Source organism: Delphinus delphis, chromosome 2 (genome assembly GCF_949987515.2).
Source record: "Delphinus delphis chromosome 2, mDelDel1.2, whole genome shotgun sequence".
NCBI classification, from domain to species: Eukaryota; Metazoa; Chordata; class Mammalia; order Artiodactyla; family Delphinidae; genus Delphinus; species Delphinus delphis.
In genome coordinates, this window is record NC_082684.1 from 73,370,436 (window position 1) to 73,392,233 (window position 21,798).

General features: G+C 40.7%; 1 protein-coding gene across 7 annotated transcripts in view; it reads left to right on the forward strand.

Annotated features, from left to right (window-relative positions):
- The window catches only part of STXBP6 (syntaxin binding protein 6), a 273,957-nt gene that overhangs the window by 243,896 nt on the left and 8,263 nt on the right, over window positions 1-21,798 (forward strand). For all 7 annotated transcript variants that reach the window (XM_060004744.1, XM_060004745.1, XM_060004743.1 and 4 more), the window contains one exon: window positions 21,400-21,557. In XM_060004744.1, the coding sequence (XP_059860727.1) occupies window positions 21,400-21,557 (158 nt within the window). The remainder of the gene's footprint in view (window positions 1-21,399; window positions 21,558-21,798) is intronic.

The window sequence follows — 21,798 nt, forward strand, 5'->3', positions numbered from 1 at the left end:
AGCACCAAGAGCCTTTCATCCACACGGCTCAGAATAAAAGGGAGAAAGAGTAGAGGGAATTAGTAGAAGTATGAGGAAAGGAGGGAAGGAAGGAAGGAAGAAAGAAAGAAGCAAAGAAGAAAAGACGGCAAGAAGGAAAGAAAGGAGGGAGGGAGGGGGGAGGGAAAGAAGGAAAAAAGACAGAAAGAAGATACAGTAAAAATAAAATAAAGTATAATAAAGTTATTGAATTAAAAAATTCTTATTTAAAAAAAAAGGGACAGATAGAACCTTAGGACAAATGTTGGAAGCAAAGCTATACAGACAAAATCTTACACAGACGCATACACATACACCCTTACTAAAAGAGGTAAAGGGGGAAAAATCATAAATCTTGCTGTCAGAGACCACCTCCTCAATTTGGGATGATTCATTGTCTAAAGGAGGGAAGGAAGGAAAGAAAGAATGAAGGTAAAGTATAATAACGTTATTAAAATTAAAATTGATTATTAAGAAAAAAATTTTTAAAAAAAACCAGGGACGGATAGAACCCTAGGACAAATGGTGAAAGCAAGACTATACAGACAAGATCTCACACAGAAGCATACACATACACATTCACAAAAAGAGGAATAGGGAAAAAAATCATAGATCTTGCTCCTAAAGTCCACTTCCTTAATTTGGGATGATTGGTTGTCTATTCAGGTATTCCACAGATGCAGGGTACATCAAGTTGATTGATTGTGGAGCTTTAATCCACTGCTTCTGAGGCTGCTGGGAGAGATTTCCCTTTCTCTTCTTTGTTCTCACAGCTCCCAGGGGCTCAGCTTTGGATTTGGCCCTGCCTCTGCGTGTAGGTCGCTGGAGGGCATCTGTTTTTTGCTCAGACAGGACGGGGTTAAAGGAGCCGCTGATTCGGGGGCTCTGGCGCCCTCAGGCCGGTGGGGAGGGAGGGGCACGGAGTGCGGGGCGGGCCTGCGGCGGCCAAGTTGGGCGTGACTTTGCCCCAGCCTGAGGCCCGCCGTGCGTTCTCCCGGGTAAGTTGTCCCTGGATCGCAGGACCCTGGCAATGGCGGGCTGCACAGGTTTCGCGGAAGAGGGGTGTGGAGAGTTACCTGTGCTCGCACACAGGCCCCTTGGTGGCGGCAGCAGCAGCCTTAGCGTCTCCCGCCCGTCTCTGAGGTCCGTGCTTTTAGCCGCGGCTCGCGCCCGTCTCTGGAGCTCCTTTAAGCAGCGCTCTTAAACCCCTCTCCTCACGCACCAGGAAACAAAGAGGGAAGAAAAAGTCTCTTGCCTCTTCGGCAGGTGCAGACTTTTCCCCCCGGACTCCCTCCCAGCTAGCCGTGGTGCACTAACCCCTTCAGGCTGTGTTCACGCTGCCAACCCCAGTCCTCTCCCTGCGCTCCCAGCGCGCAGCCCCGCCCGCCCAGGCGGGTGAGCAGATAAGCCTCTCGGGCTGGTGAGTGCCGGTCGGCACCGATCCTCTGTGCGGGAACCTCCCCGCTTTGCCCTCCGCACCCGCTGCTGTGCTCTCCTCCGCGGCTTCGACGCTCCCCCCTCCGCCTCCCGCAGTCTCCGCCCGCGAAGGGGCTTCCTAGTGTGTGGAAACTTTTCCTCCTTCACAGCTCCCTCCCACTGGTGCAGGTGCCGTCCCTATTCTTTTGTCTCTGTTTTTTCTTTTTTTCTTTTGCCCTACCCAGGTACGTGGGGAGTTTCTTACCTTTTGGGAGGTCTTCTGCCAGCCTTCAGTAGGTGTTCTGTAGGAGTTGTTCCACGTGTAGATGTATTTCTGGTGTATCTGTGGGGAGGAAGGTGATCTCCGCGTCTTACTCTTCCGCCATCTTCTCTGAGGTCCCAATCCTTACTTATTAAAGTCAATAAAATAAATTAAGCATCCAATTATAGTTATTTTAGATTTCAACTTCATTTTTGTACATTTTATATTAACTCAGCATTAAAAAGTTATGGCTTCCACAAAGTTATATAAAATTATTATAATTATCCTCTTCATTGTCATAACTTTTATTGCTATTGAAGTTCTGACATCACAATTGATATCACAACTTGTCTAGTAGGACCTGCTTTAAACTGGCTTCTCTTTCCTTTCAGCATTAGCCCTACCATCACCATCCTTGAAGGTATCCTCGTTGTCTGGCAGTAAGACATTTCAGACCTGAGTTTTCCTTGCCCCAAGGCATAGAATTCACTACTTTCCAAAGAACTTTGCTTTCTTCCAGCAGAAAACCGTGTTAGCCACCAAAACCTAAGTGCTAGGTTTGCATTTAATTATCACTGTTGAAAAAAAAAAAGCTGAAAGCTGCTATTGCCAATGTTTAGACACTCTTAAGGACAGAGCTGGACCCAGTGTTCCTTGTTATTCACATTCATTTTTTCCAAATTCGTTTATTATACACTCTACCTATAGTAAGAGACTGATAAAATTTTAATGATTTTTCTAAAATTTGTCAAAAAATTAGGCAGTAGAAAGAGATTGGAGTCTGCTGGGGGTGGCCGGTAAGTAACATGGCATGAAATCAGGAAGGACTGCTTTAGCTGACTGTGTTGTATTATGAGTGTGCCAACAAAAGGGTTGAGACAAGGAAGAAACATGATCAGGTTAGCAGTATGGAAAGAAGGGCATGCTATGTTAGAGAACTGAGAGACCAGTGGCAGGAAAACCACCCAGGCCTCTGTGGTGGTCCGGTATGACCTGGTAGGTACTAGAAATAGAGTGGAGAGCTGGGTGAAGAGCCCTTGCTGAGATAAATGCCCTGGACTGCATGAACATTTGGATGTGATGGAGAGTTAAAGGTGAATTGAGTGTAGGATGCTGGGTGACAGAAGAGCCATTAACTAATAGTGAATTCAGGAGGCGGAAAAGGTCAGATGGAGGGTGAGGAGGGAAAGAATAGGCTAATGTTAAGGTAAAATATGAGAAGCAGACACGTATAGATTATGTCTAACCCATGTTTATTCTACAATAAATGTGCTGAATGAATCAGATATTACTAATACTGCAGTGTATATTAAGTTCATACTGCACTACCAACACTATGATAAGTATATATTTTATTTAATTCTCAAAACAAACTATGAAAAAGAGGTACTGTTTTTATAACCATTATGCTTATGAGAAAAACACAGGCTCACAGAGCTTAAGGAATTGACCTGAGGTCACAGTGCTAGTACATGGCAGAGACATACTCAAACCCAGACCTCTCTGACCTCACAGCCCTAACCAAGAAAGGAATGAAACTGACTGGGAAGAATCAAAGTGATGGGGGTTCTGGGGAGGTTATCAAGAAACAGTGTGTTATAGAAGCCCAGGGCAAAAGCAGCTTTTAAGTCAGCCCACTTGTAGTCCAGTGGCCAAGTGAAGGAAACTTAAGCAGTAGACTTGGTAAGTCATTGATGAATTTGAGAGACAGTGTTAGGAGAGTGGGCTGGAAACCACTTCACTAAAAGTAGAGTGCCTGGGAATAGGAGTAGACTCTTCCTTCAGCAAGGTTCAGGGTGAGTGAGAGTAGGGAAGGAAAGATGAGCTAAAGTGGAAAGCTTAACGGAAAGACTCTTTAGTGCCAGATAACTGAAGTGTCTAAATGGCTAAAGTGTCGGCTATGTGCCCAACACTAAGTGCCGTACTTGTACAACCTCATTCATTCTTCCCAACAATCTTTTGAGGTAGGTACTAGATCAACCCTCACGGAAGGTAAGGAAACAGACTGAAGCCCAGAGGGTAAGGTATTCATTCAAGGTCACACAGCTAGCAAGTACCAGGCTGCCCATGTTGAACAGAATTTGTTTTGGCCAGTAACATTGTAGAGGGTTTTCAAATTGTATCTATCAGGACTTGAAACTGTGGTTATTAAAGTAAAAAGCCCTCGCCTCCAACTGTAATAAAAGCAGAGAGCTGCCGATCGTCGCTGCCTTATTGCCATACACACCAAAGACAGAGAACAAAATTTTACCAAACTTAGAGGCACTTCAGGTGGTTGACCTCAGGAGAAGGGTTCCCTCTTTGAAGCTGAATTTCAGCCACCCTTCTGAGAACAAAAGAGAACCAAAAGAAGTCCTGATTCCCTCTGAGAACAAAAGAGAACCAAAAGAAGTCCTGATGCCCTGTAACTCCTGGAAGAACATGTTCATAAGGACCAAGTTTCAATGAATATTAAAAGACTGGTGGGGCTTCCCTGGTGGCGCAGTGGTTAAGAATCCACCTGCCAATGCAGGGGACATGGGTTTGAGCCCTGGTCCGGGAAGATCCCACATGCCGCGGAGCAACTACGCCCACGCGCCACAACTACTGAAGCCTGCGTGCCTAGAGCCCATGCTCTGCAACAGGAGAGGCCACTGCAATGAGAAGCCCACACACCACAATGAAGAGTAGCCCCCACTCGCCACAACTAGAGAAAGCCCGCACATAGCAATGAAGACCTAACGCAGCCAAAAATAAATACAAATAAAATAAATTTTTTAAAAAAGACTGGCGAATTTCTTTACATAGCCTGAGTTTAAGCATTTAAAGGACGTGAATAAAATCCTAAATGTTTGAGCCTTGCCTTTGAAAATACTGGGACAGTGAATTCAAAGGAGGGTATGAACTCATACCTTTTATAGAACAGGGAGGGTCCATTGGGCTTTCTCCTGAGTTCTTAGCTATGCACATGCCTTTGACTCGGGAACAGGCGGAGGTTCCACTAAATTACTTTAACATTGCCAGCAGAAGAGAATCACCTGATAGAATGGTCCATTCTTCTTCCTTTGGTAATACCAGCAACAGATAACTCCAAGGTCTCCTTCAAGTAGACTTTTGAGTTTATGGGTTTACAAAGTATTCCTGAACTCTGAGTCCATTTTTCTTTGTCATCCAGCTGCAGGAAACAAACAAGTTTCATGGTCCCTGAAATTAGCCACCAACTTAAGACAAAAGATAATTCTGGAACTGCCACTCAGCATGCTATATCTGTTCTGCTGCCTCTATAAAGCAAGCCTTTTTAATGTAATTATATGACTAGTCCATCTATTGCTAAAATGATGAGGACAGCCTGGATTGATTTATCTTTCCTGCTTTAACTTAGCAATCAGTATACTTTATTGTAGCATTTCCCAAAACAGATTCTGCAGAAATCCACCCTAAGATAATCTATGCAGAAGGAACCTGTGAGTAAATATATTGGGGAAATTCTGCTAGCAGATCTTTCCTGCTCCCACCCCTACCTTCTTTTGATTACAATCTATGTTCGTATATTAAAGGTTTTCCAAAACCTTTCATTTCCCAGTTTTTGTTTGCCAGTTTTCCAAAACTGGCATTTCATAAAGTCATGTACCATAGAATTGAGCTTTCTATGTAGCACTGTTTTAAACCACAGAACCACTTTGGGAAATGCTGACATAGTTGTTCAGAGCTTTGAGGTCAACTCTCAGTTTCTATGTACTCAGCTTTTTTAGAGTCCATATATAAGTGAGGTCATGCAGGTTTTTTCTTTCTGTGCCTTGCTACCATGGGCAGCGAGGTGGGGGAAATGGGAACGTGTTGGTCCAAGGATACAAAGTTGAAGTTATGTAGGATGAATAAGTCTAGAGATCTAATGCGTAGCATGACTATAGTTGAATACTAGAAGTCTGCTGAAGAGTGATTTCAGGTGCTCTCACCACAAAAAAAAAAGGAAAAAAAATGGTACCTACGTGAGAAGGCTATGTTAAAATTAACTTGACTGTAGTTATCATTTCACTATGTATATGTATATCAAATCATCATGTTGTACACCTTAAATATATACAATTTTTATTTTACAAAATGATTTTTTAAAAAGAGCTTTGGGATGAAGATCTAGGTGAACGTGGGCAAGCTATCTCCCCTTCCTGACCACCTGTTTCCTTAATTGTAAAGTAGGGTAAGAATATATTTCTTTGAGGAATTTGACAGTTTAACATAGCACTGCACATAGTAACCATTCAGTGAATTGTAGCAGTTTCTGCAACTAGCTGATGTTCACACTGCATCAGTGCCCAGCATGGGTTAACAACTCTTCCTTTTGGAAAGCTGATGTAACATAACCTGGATTTGTAACAGAATTTATCTGATTAGTCACTACCACAAAAGTACAAATGAAATTTTAAAATTTAGCAGTTTGGAAGAATCTCCCATCTCTAAGGGGCTCCTACAGGTTGTCCTACATTGAGATGCAGCTGTGTGATTAGTATTGATTAGTCAATGTAATGTAGAAAGAACTTGGTAATTTACCCAAGCTCTCAGATAATTAATGGAGACTGTGAAATAAGAACTAACTTGTTTCACCAGGTGGGACTTTGCATTTAATCACGCTGTAGAAATTAATATCATCATTATTATTTAAATTATTATTCATTTATAAAATGCTTAATGCAAGTCACAGTCCTAAGCAGAACCTCCTTGGAAGTATCACAATTACCATGCAGCTGAATTACCACCGACAGGGCTGGAGATGGCTGCTCATCTCAGGAAGCAGAATAGTATGTACACGGTTCAGAGAGCCTTTAGGACTGAAAAGGGACCCTGCCATCAGGGAACCAAGTTTCCACGTGACTTTTCTTGTCTTTTGCTCATATGGCCTCTAATGATAGAGAAGCTGGGCAATGAAGACTGGAAGTAGAAAAAAAAGAAAACACATCTTGAGTGCACCCTATGGATTTATACCTAAATTAATGTGAATGTCACTAATACTGGACCAGACTTAAGTGAACCTTATGTCTACCCATGAAAATACCCTTGGTAAAAAAAATTAATACAGTAGACAAGAACAGAATAGGAACTATTTAATCTACTCAAGGAATAAATAATTACTGAACACTTTGGGTATACAATATGAGAATTACTAATGTTCCTGGACTACTAACAGTTTGCATATAATAGATCTCCCTGGGGAGAGGAACCAAGATGGCGGAGTAGAAGGACGTGCTCTCACTCCCTCTTGCGAGAACACCAGAATCACAACTACCTGCTGGACAATCATCAACAGGAAGACACTGGAATTCACCAAAAAAGATACCCCACATCCAAAGACAAAGGAGAAGCCACAATGAGATGGTAGGAGGGGCACAATCACAGTAAAATCAAATCCCAAAACAGGTGTGTGGGTGACTCACAGACTGGAGAACACTTATGCCACAAAGTCCACCCACTGGAGTGAAGGTTCTGAGCCCCATGTCAGGCTTCCCAACCTGGGGATCCAGCAACAGGAGGAGGAATTCCTAGAGAATCAGACATTGAAGCCTAGTGGGAATTGACTGCATGACTTCGACAGGACTGGGGGAAACAGAGACTCCACTCTTGGAGAGCACACACAAAGTGGTGTGCACATCGGAACCCAGTGGAAGGAGCAGTAACCCCAGGGGAGACTGAACCAGACCTACCTGCTAGTGTTGGAGGGTCTCCTGCAAAGGTTGGGGGGGTGCTGTGGCTCACCATGGGGACAAGGATACTGGCAGCAAAAGTTCTGGGAATTACTCCTTGGCATGAGCCCTCCCAGAGTATGTCATTAGCCCCACCAAAGAGCCCAGGTAGGCTCCAGTGTTGGGTTGCCTCAGGCCAAACAACCAACAGGGAAGGAACCCAGCCCCACCCATCAACAGTCGAGTGGATTAAATTTTACTGAGCTCTTCCCACCAGAGCAACAGTCAGCTCTACCCACCACCAGTCCCTCCCATCAAGCCTCTTAGATAGCCTCATCTACCAGAGGGCAGACAGCAGAAGCAAGAAGAACTACAGTCCTGCAGCCTGTGGAACAAAAACCACATTCACAGAAAGACAGACAAGATGAAAAGGCAGAGGGCTATGTATCAAATGAAGGAACAAGATAAAACCCCAGAAAAACAACTAAATGAAGTGAACATAGGCAACCTTCCAGAAAAAGAATCCAGAATAATGATAGTGAACATGATCCAGGACCTCGGAAAAACAATGGAGGCAAAGATCAAGAAGATGCAAGAAATGTTTAACAAAGACCTAGAAGAATTAAAGAACAAACAGAGATGAACAATACAATAACTGAAATGAAAACTATACTAGAAGGCATCAATAGCAGAATAACTGAGGCAGAAGAACGGATAAGTGACCTGGGAAACAAACTGGTGGAATTCACTGCTGCAGAACAGAATAAAGAAAAAAGAATGAAAAGAAAGGAAGACAACCTAAGAGACCTCTGGGACAACATTAAATGCAACAACATTCGCATTATAGGGGTCTCAGAAGGATAAGAGAGAGAGAAAGGACCTGAGAAAATACTTGAAGAGATTATAGTCGCAAACTTCCCTAACAGGGGAAAGGAAATAGCCACCCAATTCCAGAAAGCGCAGCGAGTCCCGTATGGGATAAACCCAAGGAGAAACGCACTGAGACACATAGTGATCAAATTGGCAAAAATTAAAGACAAAGAAAAATTATTGAAAGCAGCAACAGAAAAATGAAAATTAACATACAAGGGAACTCCCATAAGGTTAACAGCAGATTTCTCACCAGAAACGCTACAAGCCAGAAGGGAGTAGCATGATATACTTAAAGTGATGAAAGGGAAGAACCTACAACCAAGATTACTCTACCCAGCAAGGATCTCATTCAGATTTGATGGAGAAATCAAAAGCTTTACAAACAAGCAAAAGCTAAGAAAATTCAGCACCACCAAATCAGCTCCACAACAAATGCTAAAGGAACTTCTCTAAGTGGAAAACACAAGAGAAGAAAAGGACCTGCAAAAACAAACCCAAAACAATTAAGAAAATGGTAATAGGAACATACATATAGATAATTACCTTAAACGTGAATGGATTCAATGCTCCAACCAAAAGACACAGGCTCGCTGAAAAGATACAAAAACAAGACCCCTATATATGCTGTGTACAAGAGACCCACTTCAGACCTAGGGACACATACAGACTGAAAATGAGGGGATGGAAAAAGATACTCCATGCAAATGGAAATCAAAAGAAAGCTGGAGTAGCTATACTCATATTAGATAAAATAGACGTTAAAATAAAGAATGTTATAAGAGACAAGGAAGGACACTACATAATGATCAAGGGATCAATCCAAGAAGAAGATATAACAATTATATATGCACCCAACATAGGAGCACCTCAATACATAAGGCAACTGCTAACAGCTATAAAAGAGGAAATCGACAGTAACACAATAATAGTGGGGGACTTTAACACCTCACTTAAACCAATGGACAAATCATCCAAAATGAAAATAAATAAGGAAACGAAAGCTTAAATGACACAATTAACCAGACAGATTTAATTGATATTTATAGGACATTCCATCCCAAAACAGCAGATAACACTTTCTTCTCAAGGGCGCATGGAACATTCTCCAGGATAGATCACATCTTGGGTCACAAATCAAGCCTCAGTAAATTTAAGAAAATTGAAATCATATCAATCATCTTTTCTGACCACAATGCTATGAGATCAGAAATGAATTACAGGGGAAAAAACGTAAAAAACACAAACACATGGAGGCTAAACAATACGTTACTAAATAACCAAGATAACACTGAAGAAATCAAAGAGGAAATCAAAAACTACCTAGAGACAAGTGACAATGAAAACACAATGATCCAAAACCTATGGGATGCAGCAAAAGCAGTTCTAAGAGGGAAGTTCATAGCTATACAAGCCTACCTCAAGAAACAAGAAAAATCTCAAGTAAACAATCTAACCTTACACCTACAGGAACTAGAGAAAGAAGAACAGACAAAACCCAAAGTTAGCAGAAGGAAAGAAATCATAAAGATCAGAGCAGAAATAAATGAAGTAGAAACAAAGAAAACAATAGCAAAGATCAAAACAGCTAAAAGCTGGTTCTTTGAGAAGATAAACAAAATTAATAAAACATTAGCCAGACTCATCAAGAAAAAGAGGGAGAGGAATCAAGTCAATAAAATTAGAAATGAAAAAGAAGTTAAAACACACACTGCAGAAATACAAAGCATCCTAAGGGACTACTACAAGCAACTCTATGCCAATAAAATGGACAACCTGGAAGAAATGGACAAATTCTTAGAAAGGTATAACCTTCCAAGACTGAACCAGGAAGAAACAGAAAATATGAACAGACAAATCACAAGTAATGAAATTGAAACTGTGATTAAAAATCTTCCAACAAACAAAAGTCCAGGACCAGATGGCTTCACAGGTGAACTCTATCAAACATTTAGAGAAGAGATAACACCCATGATTCTCAAACTCTTCCAAAAAACTGCAGAGGAAGGAACACTCCCAAACTCATTCTATGAGGCCACCATCACCCTGATACCAAAACCAGACAAAGATACTACAAAAAAAGAAAATTACAGACCAATATCACTGATGAATACAGATGCAAAAATCTTCAACAAAATACTAGCAAACAGAATCCAACAACACATTAAAAGGATCTTACATCATGATCAAGTGGGATTTATCCCAGGGATGCAAGGACTCTTCAATATACGCAAATCAATCAATGTGATACACCATATTAACAAATTGAAGAAGAAAAACCATATGATCATCTCAATAGATGCAGACAAAGCTTTTGACAAAATTCAACACCCATTTATGATAAAAACTCGGCAAAAAGTGGGCATAGAGGGAACCTACCTCAACATAATAAAGGCCATATACGACAAACCCACAGCAAACATCATTCTCAATGATGAAAAACTGAAAGCATTTCCTCTAAGATCAGGAATGAGACAAGGATGTCCACTCTCACCACTACTATTCAATATAGTGTTGGAAGTCCTAGCCACGGCAATCAGAGAAGAAAAAGAAATAAAAGTAATACAAATTGGAAAAGAAGTAGTAAAACTGTCACTATTTGCTGATGACATGATACTATACACAGAGAGTCCTAAACATGCCACCGGAAAACTGAGCTAATCAATGAATTTGGTAAAGTTGCAGGATACAAAATTAATGCCCAGAAATCTCTTGCGTTCCTATACACTAATGATGAAAAATCTGTAAGAGAAATTATGGAAACACTCCCATTTACCATTGCAACAAAAAGAATAAAATACCTAGGAATAAACCTACCTAGGGAGACAAAAGACCTGTATGCAGAAAACTATAAGACACTGATGAAAGAAATCAAAGATCACACAAACAGGTGGAGAAATATACCATGTTCTTGGATTAGAAGATCAATACTGTGAAAATGACTATACTACCCAAAGCAATCTACAGATTCAATGCAATCCCTATCAAATTACCAATGGCAGTTTTTACAGAACTAGAACAAAACATCTTAAAATTTGTATGGATACACAAAAGACCCCGAATAGCCAAGGAAGTCTTAAGGGAAAAAAACGGAGCTGGAAGAATCAGACTCCCTGACTTCAGAATATACTACAAAGCTACAGGAATCAAGACAATACGATACTGGCACAAAAACAGAAACAGATCAATGGAACAAGATAGAAAGCCCAGAGATAAACCCACGCACCTATGGTCAACTAATCTATGACAAAGGAGGCAAGGATATACAATGGAGAAAAGACAGTCTCTTCAATAAGTGGTGCTGGGAAAACTGGACAGCTACATGTAAAAGAATGAAATTAGAACACTCCGTAACACCATACACAAAAATAAACTCACAATGGGTTTGAGACCTAAATGTAAGACCAGACACTATAAAACTCTTAGAGGAAAACATAGGAAGAACACTCTTTGACATAAATCACAGCAAGATCTTTTTTGATCCACCTCCTAGAGTAATCGAAATAAAAACAAAAACAAATGGGACCTAATGAAACTTCAAAGCTTTTGCACAGCAAAGGAAACTATAAACAAGACGAAAAGACAACCCTCAGAATGGGAGAAAATATTTGCAAATGAATCAACGGAGAAAGGATTAATCTCCAAAATATATAAACAGCTCATGCAGCTCAATATTAAAGAAACAAACAACCCAATCCAAAAATGGGCAGAAGACCTAAATAGACATTTCTCCAAAGAAGACATACAGATGGCCCAGAGGCACAGGAAAAGCTGCTCAACATCACTAATTATTAGAGAAATGCAAATCAAAACTACAGTGAGGTATCACCTCACAGCAGTCAGAATGGGCATCATCAGAAAATCTACAAACAACAAATGCTGGAGAGGGTGTGGAGAAAAGGGAACCCTCTTACACTGTTGGTGGGAATGTAAATTGCTACAGCCACTATGGAGAACAGTACGGATGTTCCTTAAAAAACTAAAAATAGAATTACCATATGATCCAGCAATCCCACTACTGGGCATATACCCAGAGAAAACCATAATTCCCAAAGACACATGCACCCCAATGTTCATTGCAGCACTATTTACAATAGCCAGGTCATGGAAGCAACCTAAGTGCCTACTGACAGATGAATGGATAAAGAAGATGTGGTACATATGTGCAATGGAATATTACTTAGCCATAAAAAGGAATGAAATTGAGTCATTTGTTGACACGTGGATGGATCTAGAGACTGTCATACAGAGTGAAGTACGTCAGAAAGAGAAAAACAAATATCATATATTAACGCATGTATGTGGAACCTAGAAAAATGGTACAGATGAACTGGTTTGCAGGTCCGAAGTTGATACACAGACGTGGAGAACAAAAGTATGGACACCAAGGGGGGAAAACCGTGGTGGGGTGGGGATGGTGGTGTGCTGAATTGGGCGATTGGGATTGACATGTATACACTGATGTGTATAAAACTGATGACTAATAAGAACCTGCAGTATTAAAAAAAAAAAAAAAAAACCCAACAAGTAATACTAAACTTTCTTTGGGTTATTTGTATGGAAATATGTCAATATAAATGTTTCAGACATTACATGAAATTTCTAAAAATCTTATATGTTCTGGTATAATGTTATAAGCCATAATTCTAGTTATTACTTTAAAATGTATATCTCAGAAATAACTAAATTTCCTTGTCTATTGCATTATTATGAACTTTCATCAAATCTTTAACTGTGGTCCTTTTTAAGTCTTTTGTCATTTACAGAGAGTTCTGAGTGTACTCTGATGCTTTTGCAAAAATGTTCCTATAAAAGGGTTTCGTCTTCAAGGAATTCATGGAAAAGACTCTGACAAGTACAGGTTTCTGGTAACTGACTATACTGCTGAACTGAATGAATAAGCATTTTCAGAACTCGAATGGAAAACTGATGAATTCATAAAAGTGCTAACAAAAGATCAAGATGAAAAAAAATTAATTACATGGGACTGAGTGAGCTGATGAGGATGATTATAATTTTTGTGACTTTGTTTGAATTTTAAAAAAAGGTAAATAGAAAAAAAAAATAAAATAGATCTCCCTGCCCATTTTTTAAGTTTATGGTACTAAAACCCAAATCCAGTTTTTTTCATAATTGGTTTTCCTTTAAATTAGTTTGGATAAATGGGGCTTTATCGTACAGTTATTCCTAAATGGTCAAACTGATTATAGAATACAAATAGTCCATGCAGAACTATTACCAGATTTCTGTTTTAAAAGAGTGCCCTGAGATGACCATGTTTACTCAACTCCGAGTATAGACTGCCTTAGGTTTATCAATCGTTTATTTTTTAGATGATTTTCCTGCTTTTTTCCAAACATGATGAGTATTTTGCACTTCATATATCTACATGTGTGTTTAATATAGGAAACACCTGCTGAAAATTCTATTTAAATTGACTCTTTACTAGCTATAGAATTAGGAATTTTGATTACCAAGATACAACCTGAAGTCTAGGATGATATAAAGAAATTATGTTTATATTTGTTGGTGTGGTCTGTGGGCTTTTAAAAAAAATCCTCCTTTCTCTTCCATTGTCACTTTTCAATATACCTTATTGTTTTCCCCTCATTTTCCTATACATTTAAATTTATTTTCATTGTTTTCAAACAGTGACTGAACACAACGTTATAGCTTTATCTCAAATTGCTCTCTCAGGAAGGTCTTCTCAATCACTTAACGTAAAATATGCCAGCATAATATATTTTTTAAAGCACATATTGAGCGGAACCAATGTGAATGCAACATCAGTGAAGTAAGACTGGTCTCTGCTCTATTCTCAGAGACTGTAGTTCAAAAAGTAGTTGACATTATTTGCAGTGGTTGACAGCCTCTTAGACTGTTTGAATAAATTTGGGTATTAATGTGCTTCCTGCCTATTTAGAGAGAATTACTGTTCTATCTGCCTCAGGAGACCTTTATTTCCAGATTTAACTCAATACAGTATGATGGGCCCCAACTTTTGAGTTAAGCATCCTTCTTTACAAGGCATGCCTTGATTTAATGAACATGAATTCAGCTCTCTCTGAGTTGCACACAGCAAGTATACACAGATCTAAGTGTCTCCTGAGAGCTTCAAGACACTTAGCCCCAAGATAAAAGAGGAGACATGCAAAGAAACTGGGTGGGATTGTGTACTTTTTCCAAAGTTCCTAGAGTGGATGTGGTCTTAGGGAGGTAGAGGGATAGACATTCACTGAGCACCTGTAGGCACTTTGTATACATACATCTTCATCTTAACTTCTACAACAACCACATGAGGTGGAGTTACAGATGAGGAAACTAAAGATCAGAGAACTTAAAACACTCCCTCAAAGTCATTCTGCCTGTTTGTCAAGGTCACAGTGCTTGGCACATAGCATGCACTCAAATGCATAGTTCTGAATACTGAATGAGTCTTTCAGGGAAGCAATTTTCAGCATGCACCAAGAGCCTCAAAAACTGTATGTCCTTTGAACCAGCAGTTTAATCTCGAGGAATTATCAGAGTTATGGACAAAGATTGTGTGTGTGTGCATGTAAATCCAAGAAAGTAACTGCAGCCTCATTTTAAAAACAAAACTTGCCTAATAATTAGTGATGCTGAGCACCTTTTCATGTGTCTGTCGGCCATCTGTGTGTCTTCTCTGGAAAAATGCCTATTCAGATCCTCTGCCCATTTTTTAATTTTTGTTTTTTATTGTTAAGTTGTATGAGTTCTTTATTTTATTAATCCCTTATCAGATATATGATTTGCAAATACCTTACTCTATTCAGTAAGTTGTCTTTTTTGGGTTTTTTTTGATGGTTTCCTTTCATGTGCAGAAGCTTTTTAGTTTCATGTAATCCCATTTGTTTAATTTTGCTTTTGTTTCCCTTGCCTGAGGAGACATATCCAGAAAGATACTGGTAAGACCAAAGTTAAAGAGCATACTGCCTATGTTCTCTTCTAGGATTTTTATAGTTTCAGGTCTTACATTCAAGTGTTTAATCCATTTTGAGTTGATTCTTGTGTATGGTATAATATAGTGGTCTAGTTTCATTCTTTTGCATGTGGCTGTCTAGTTTTCCCAGCACCATTTACTGCAGAGACAATCTTTTCTCTGTTGCATGTTCTTCACTTCCTTATTGTAGATTAATTTTTCATGTGTGTGTGGATTTGTTTCTCGGCTCTCAGTTCATTTCCAGTGATCTGTATGTCTGTTTTTCTGCCAATACCATACTGTTTTGATTAAATATAACTTTGCAGTATAATTTTAAGTCAGGGAGTGTGATACCTCCAGCTTTGTTCTTTGTTGTCAGGATTGCTTTGGCCATCTGGGGTCTTTTGTGGTTCCATACAAATTTTAGGATTTTTTGTTCTAGTTCTGTGAAAAATGTCATGGGGATTGCATTTAACCTGTAAATTTCTTTGGGTAATGGATATTTTTAACAGTGTTAATTCTTCCAGTCCATGAGCATGGACTGTCTTTCCATGTCTTTGTGTCTTCAGTTTCTTTCAACAGTGTCTTACAGTTGTCAATGTGTAGGTCTTTTACCTCCTTTGTTAAATTTATTCCTAGGTATTCTTTTTGTTGCAATGGTAAATGGAACTGTTTTCTTAATTCTACCGGTTATTAGGGAAATTTAAATTAAAATCACAATGAGATATTACCTCATGCCCATTAGAATGGTTATTTTCAAAAAGGTGTTAGAGAGGGTGTGGAGAAAGGGAAACCCTCAGCACTGTTGTTGGGAATGTAAATTGGTGCAGCCACTATGAAAAACAATACGGAGAGTCCTCAAAAAATTAAGAATAAACTACCATATGATCCAGCTATTCCATTTCTGGGTATTTATCTGAAGAATATGAAAACACTAATTCAAAAAGATATATGCACCCCTGTGTTCACTGAAGCATCGTTTATAAAAAGCCAAGATATGGAAACACTAAGAGCCTACTGATGGATGAATGGATAAAGAAGATATGGGTGTGTGTGTGTGTGTGTGTGTGTGTGTGTGTGTGTGTGTGTGTGTATGTATAGACAATGGAACTCAGCCATAAAAAAATGAAATCTTGCCATTTGTGACAACACGGATGGACCTTGAGGGTATTATGCTAAGTGAAATAAATCAGAAAGGAAAATACAAATACAGTACGATTTCACTCATATGTGGAATATTTTTTAAGTTAAAATTAATTTTTAAAAAAATGAACAAGCCAAACAAAAGGAAAACAGATACATAGATACAAAGAACAGAGTAGTGGTTACCAGAGAGGAAGGGGGTCGGAGGAGGATGAAATAGATAAAAAGGGGGTCAACTGTATGGTGACAGATGGAAACTAAGCTTTTGGTGGTGAGCACACTGCAGTGTATACAGAAGCTGAAATATAATGGTGTGCATGGAAGGAAGGAAGGATGGACACTTTTGAACACGCACCCAATAATGAAAAGGGAAATAATTGAATAAATTACAACAGTGTTATGTAGCCATTATAAACAGTATTTTCAAAGAATTTTTTGTGGCATGGGGAAGTACCCACAATAGGATACAATACTAAATATATATAGTATGGCCACAACCATGTTTTAGAAAAACATAGACAGAAAAATTACTAGAATAAAATGTACCATAAATGTAAATGTGGTTATCTCTAAGCAACTGAATACTACACGATTTTATTGCCTTTTTATAGTAATATGTATTCTAAATTTTCTATAGTAAATTGTTTTAGCTTGTAATAATGACAAGATGTTTTCTTTTGTATTATGGCGTTAAGAAATGCTTTAGGAACTGCTACACTGAAGTCTTCATTCCATACAGTTAATGCAGACTGTATTAATCTCAAATACAAGAAAATTCCCATGGAGAGCCAATATAACAGTGAGTAAGAGAACTGGCTCTGGAGCTGGGCTTCCTGAGCTCAAAACCTAGCTCTGCTCTTCACTTACCGTGGGATCCTTGGTGCACTGCTAACCCTCTCTCTGTCCGTTGGTGCTCGCGTTGGTAAAAACGGGATCAGTGATGTGTCATCGCATAAGGCTGTTGTGAGGAGCAGATGTTAGTAAGTGCCTAGAACGTAGTAAGTGGTCAGGCAACTGCTATTCTTGCATTGGATTTAAAAGCTATTTAACTTCTGTTATTTTTAGACCTTGTAGTTGTTTATTTTAAGGCTGGTAACAACAGATTTTTCACCAACTTTCTCTTCGCGTTCACTATAGCAAAAGCATTCCCCTTTTTGCATTTTGTTGTTGACTTAATTCACTGAATTCCTGGCACAATCTCTAGGTGAGATAGCTGGCTTCATTAGACACAGACTAAACCCTTAGTCATTTGGCAAGTTTAGAATTTGAAGACCTAGTTAGATCATGTAACAGCATCAGTCATGTGTCCAACCCTCTGCTAAGCCATGGAGAAATCATTAGAAGGATGATATATTTTTCCTGCCTCTAAGCCAACCAACATTTATTGAGTCTCTCCTGTGTGCCAGGGATTGCAAATACAAAAGTGAGAAAGGCCCAGCCCCTGCCTTCAAGGAGCTCACACTAGATACCCAGCAATTACATGCATTATGATAAATGCACCATTTGAAATAGACACAAGATACTGTGTATGTTGGGGGCAACAATGGTTTAGGGTGGGCTAGACATGACAGTCTTTCCTAGGAAAGGGGTATGAAGTGTACTGAAGCACATAGGAGTAAGTGGGAAGGCTAAGATGAGACTCAGAGTTCACACAGAGGTAGCAGTAAGCACAAAAGCATACAGGTAAAAGAAACATGACACATCTGCGAAAATTTAGGTAATCTGGCAAGGCGTGGGATTGGAGATCGCTAGGGAGAGGAAAAATGGATGAGGTTCTAAGATAAGCTGAGAGTGAGGCAGGGCAAAGTTCTCAATTTTTTCTTGGAAGCAGTGAGAAGATGGTAACAAATTTGCCTTTTTAAAAGTGTACTACAGAAATGTGTGGAAGATGAACCAGAAAAGGTGTGGGGACACCTAACAACAAAAGGCTATTGCTGTATCTCTGAAGGCAAGAGGGACTGGATCCATAGAGAGATAATGAAGCTGGCAAAGAGGGCGGAGAGTAGAGGACTGGACAGCAGGTGACTTGTAGTTGTATGTGGTAAAAGTGAGGGAGGAATCTGGACTGGGCTCCCAGATTTCTGAATTGAGGAGCAAGCTGGGCAGATAGGGGAGTTATTGACTGAGCAGGGGACCCCAAAGGACAAGCAGGTGTGCTAATGGGGTCAGGTGTAGACATATTGAATTCAAGATGATTTTCGGTGACTCACCTGAAGTTGCCCAGTAAGAAAACGTGGGTCTGGAGCCTCAGCAGCGCAACCTAGAAAAAAGCAAAAATTTGGTCATCGAAGCCATGAGCTGAGTAGAATTGTCCTAGGGAGAGTCTGCAGAATGAGAAAGAGAAGAGGGCCAAGGACAGAACCCTGGAATTACAGCATTTGCAAGATATCAGAGAGAATAGAGCAAGCAAGCGGGAGACCCGAATCTAGAGGAGGAAGATTCAGGATTTAGGGAATGGTCAGCAGAGCGAAAGGTGCCCTCAGGGAATCTATAATCCAGCTGGGAAGTCATCGCATCTATGGGTGAAGAAATGAGGTAGAAGAGTTGCCCATGACTGTACTTGATCAGTCACCCAGGAAGGATACAGACAGTTCTTACAAAGTTGAGAAGAGAATGTAATTGACCTGAACCTTGATAAAGGCGATGGGACTTCACTGAGCCTGAAATACAGGTAGACTTGAAACCAGGGGAGGACATTTCAACTGAGGTGATGAGATTTGTTCAAATCCATCCTCGTGGCTGAAAATAACTGAAGGTGGATTTTTTATTGATAGTGGTCAGCAGTGTCATCACTGAATAATGAAGACAGCATTTGGTTCTCTTGTAGTTATAACAACTCTTGGTTAAACAGTATCATATAAAACTGGGTGCAGTGTTGATCTGACGTCTGTACAAGATTAAGAAAGTCATGACAGGAAAACAGTATGGCTCACACAAAGCAGATTCATTCTAGAAACACAGATGTGTCTCACTTTGAGGGCACCATGAGGGTCAGTTCCGATGGGGAGAAAACCTATCCTGGTTATATACCCTCTTGATTTTATGAAAACTAATTCTAAAATCCCTTTGGTTTAATGCAGCTGTTCCTGGCTGTGGAGTTGCAGGTACCCGGCCCCATCTTTTCTCTAGCCTCTGGCGGCTAAGCTGTGGGCATGTGGAAGGAAGCAGGAAGGGGAAGTTTTCTTGTGCCCTCCCCCAACTCCTCTGCACCTTCAGTCCCTTCACTGTCTTATTCTTTCCCATTGGCCTGTTCCTTCTTGGGAGCACCTGGCTTGCAATGCAGCTTAGGCAATAACTCTTCATTTACCAAGAGGAATAGGTTTCTTTAGGACAGAAACAGTCAGGCATTACCTTGGGAAATAACCTGTCAAACCTATCTATGCTGGTGTTCTCACAATTCTGTCATAGTGATTGCTTTCCATGACCAACGCCACACCTGCAGAGAGGAAGGTACAGAATAAGGAAAAGGCATTGGGAAACCAGGTTCCAGTGCTAGCTATGTCACTTCCCTAGTGACATGATCTTGTGGAAGCCCTGAACCTCACCTAGTCTCAGTCTTCTCAGTAGAATTTCTGTGAAAATCAAATGAGACAATATTTGTAAAGATGCTTTATGATTGCAAAATGCTATTCAAATATTAAGCAGTGGTGATAGGCTATAATCATAACCATGATATGAAAGCAAATGGGAACCCAGATTTCTCCTCCTAAATCTGTTCTGAAGACCGAGACAGACCTTCCATTCCAGCCCTTGCATTCAGCCAGTTTCTCCAGAGCCACACCTCCTCTGTTAATCTGTGCTGACTTATCTTGGCTCCAGTAGTGGTTGAGGCAGCTGAGTAATAGAGAGCTAACTCCATTCTCCCCTTAGTGCAGAGTGGAAGCCCTTGAAATCCACCCCTAAAGAAGAAAAATGGAAAACAATTTACAAAGTGCTTCCTCTGGGGCAGGCACTTTCTTTGCCTGAGATCCTTTTCCACAAACCACAGACTGTTCCCACAGAGGAGAAATGAGGAAGCCTTTGCAGCTGAGACCAGTGGAAATTACGTTTCTATTAAAAGCTGTCTGTGGCTAGATGCATCCATCCCAGGTACAAAGTTAAATGATGTAATAAAAACGTATTCAAAGACACAAAGCTATTACATAAAATGCCATTTAACTAGCTTCCACTCAGCATTAACAAAATACAGCTATAAATCTCCTTTGGTTGTAATCTGGCAAGTTTCTAGGTCTCCATGGGTTACGCACCTGCCAGTTCGTCACTGTTGGATCTCTTTTCCAGTCCTGGTACCTGGGATGTCACGAATGCATAACCATTTGAAATGTGATGGTTTTCAACTTTCTCAGTATCATCATTCATGAATCTGGGAGTGCCAAGTTCCTTCTAGGACAGGTTTCTGTCACTGTTTTTTACCTGCTGGCTAAGTACAGTGCTGAGGCCCCATATTTCATATACTTGAGATCAGAGGCAAAGAGGACCAACCAACCAGGCCACGGCTCGGGATTCAAGGTTGGGAACTGACATACCTCCTCTGAACTTTGAGACTGATCCACAGCTTCTTATGTGGGGCTATGCATATAGGGCTGAAGGGGTAAAATGGAAGGGAACAGTTGAAAGGAATACAGAGCATCCTATCTGGAGAAGTTCTGTACTCCCAATTTTCCTGTGGTTATCCATCTAAACCCCAGGTCAAGAGGAAATGCTCATATGATCCAGATATGCCTCACTGAACTTGCCTAATTCTTTGGACTTGTTAGGGTTCCCATCTACCTTTGCAAGCCAAGTCCTAAATTCAGATGGACCCCGCTCTTCTGAGCCTCACCAAACAGAATGCCGGCAGAACGGAAACGAGTGCTGTCAGCGATGGGGCTGCGAAAGCAGCCTTCAGCACTTGCCCAGGTCCTACCGTCAGTGGGTATTCTTCCTAAAAGCGAGTCAGTCAGACCAAGTCAGAAGAAAAGCCGGCTTGTTTCCTAGACACTCAAGGCCTTTCCAGAGTCTGACCCACCTTGCTTTTTCGGGGTGCTCACCCTGGGTGGGGGTGTCACTGTAGGTCAGCCGAGCCAGCTTCTGATGCTCTTCCTGTCCCCTTTCAGGAAATAGCATCCTCCATTCAGCGGCCGACAGCGTGACCAGTGCAGTGCAGAAAGCGAGCCAGGCCTTGAACGAGCGTGGGGAGCGCTTAGGCCGCGCAGAGGAGAAGACGGAAGACATGAAGAACAGCGCCCAGCAGTTTGCAGAAACTGCACACAAGGTGGGCCCCGCAGCGCGGCCAAGGGCTCAGCTCTGGGTTGTCAGGGAGCTTTGGTGCCCAAAACTTTATTTCAGTATGTTTCCCAGGTGGGAGGGACAAAGTCAAGCCTTTTTGGCCCCTGTATACAGTTTCCTTCTGCTACTTAGTAAGTGCCAGAGTTGGGAAGATTTCTTCTTGGACCTGTTTCTTTGGTTATCTCGTTTCTGCTGTCTCCATCCCTGTCTCTGACCCCGTATCTTTG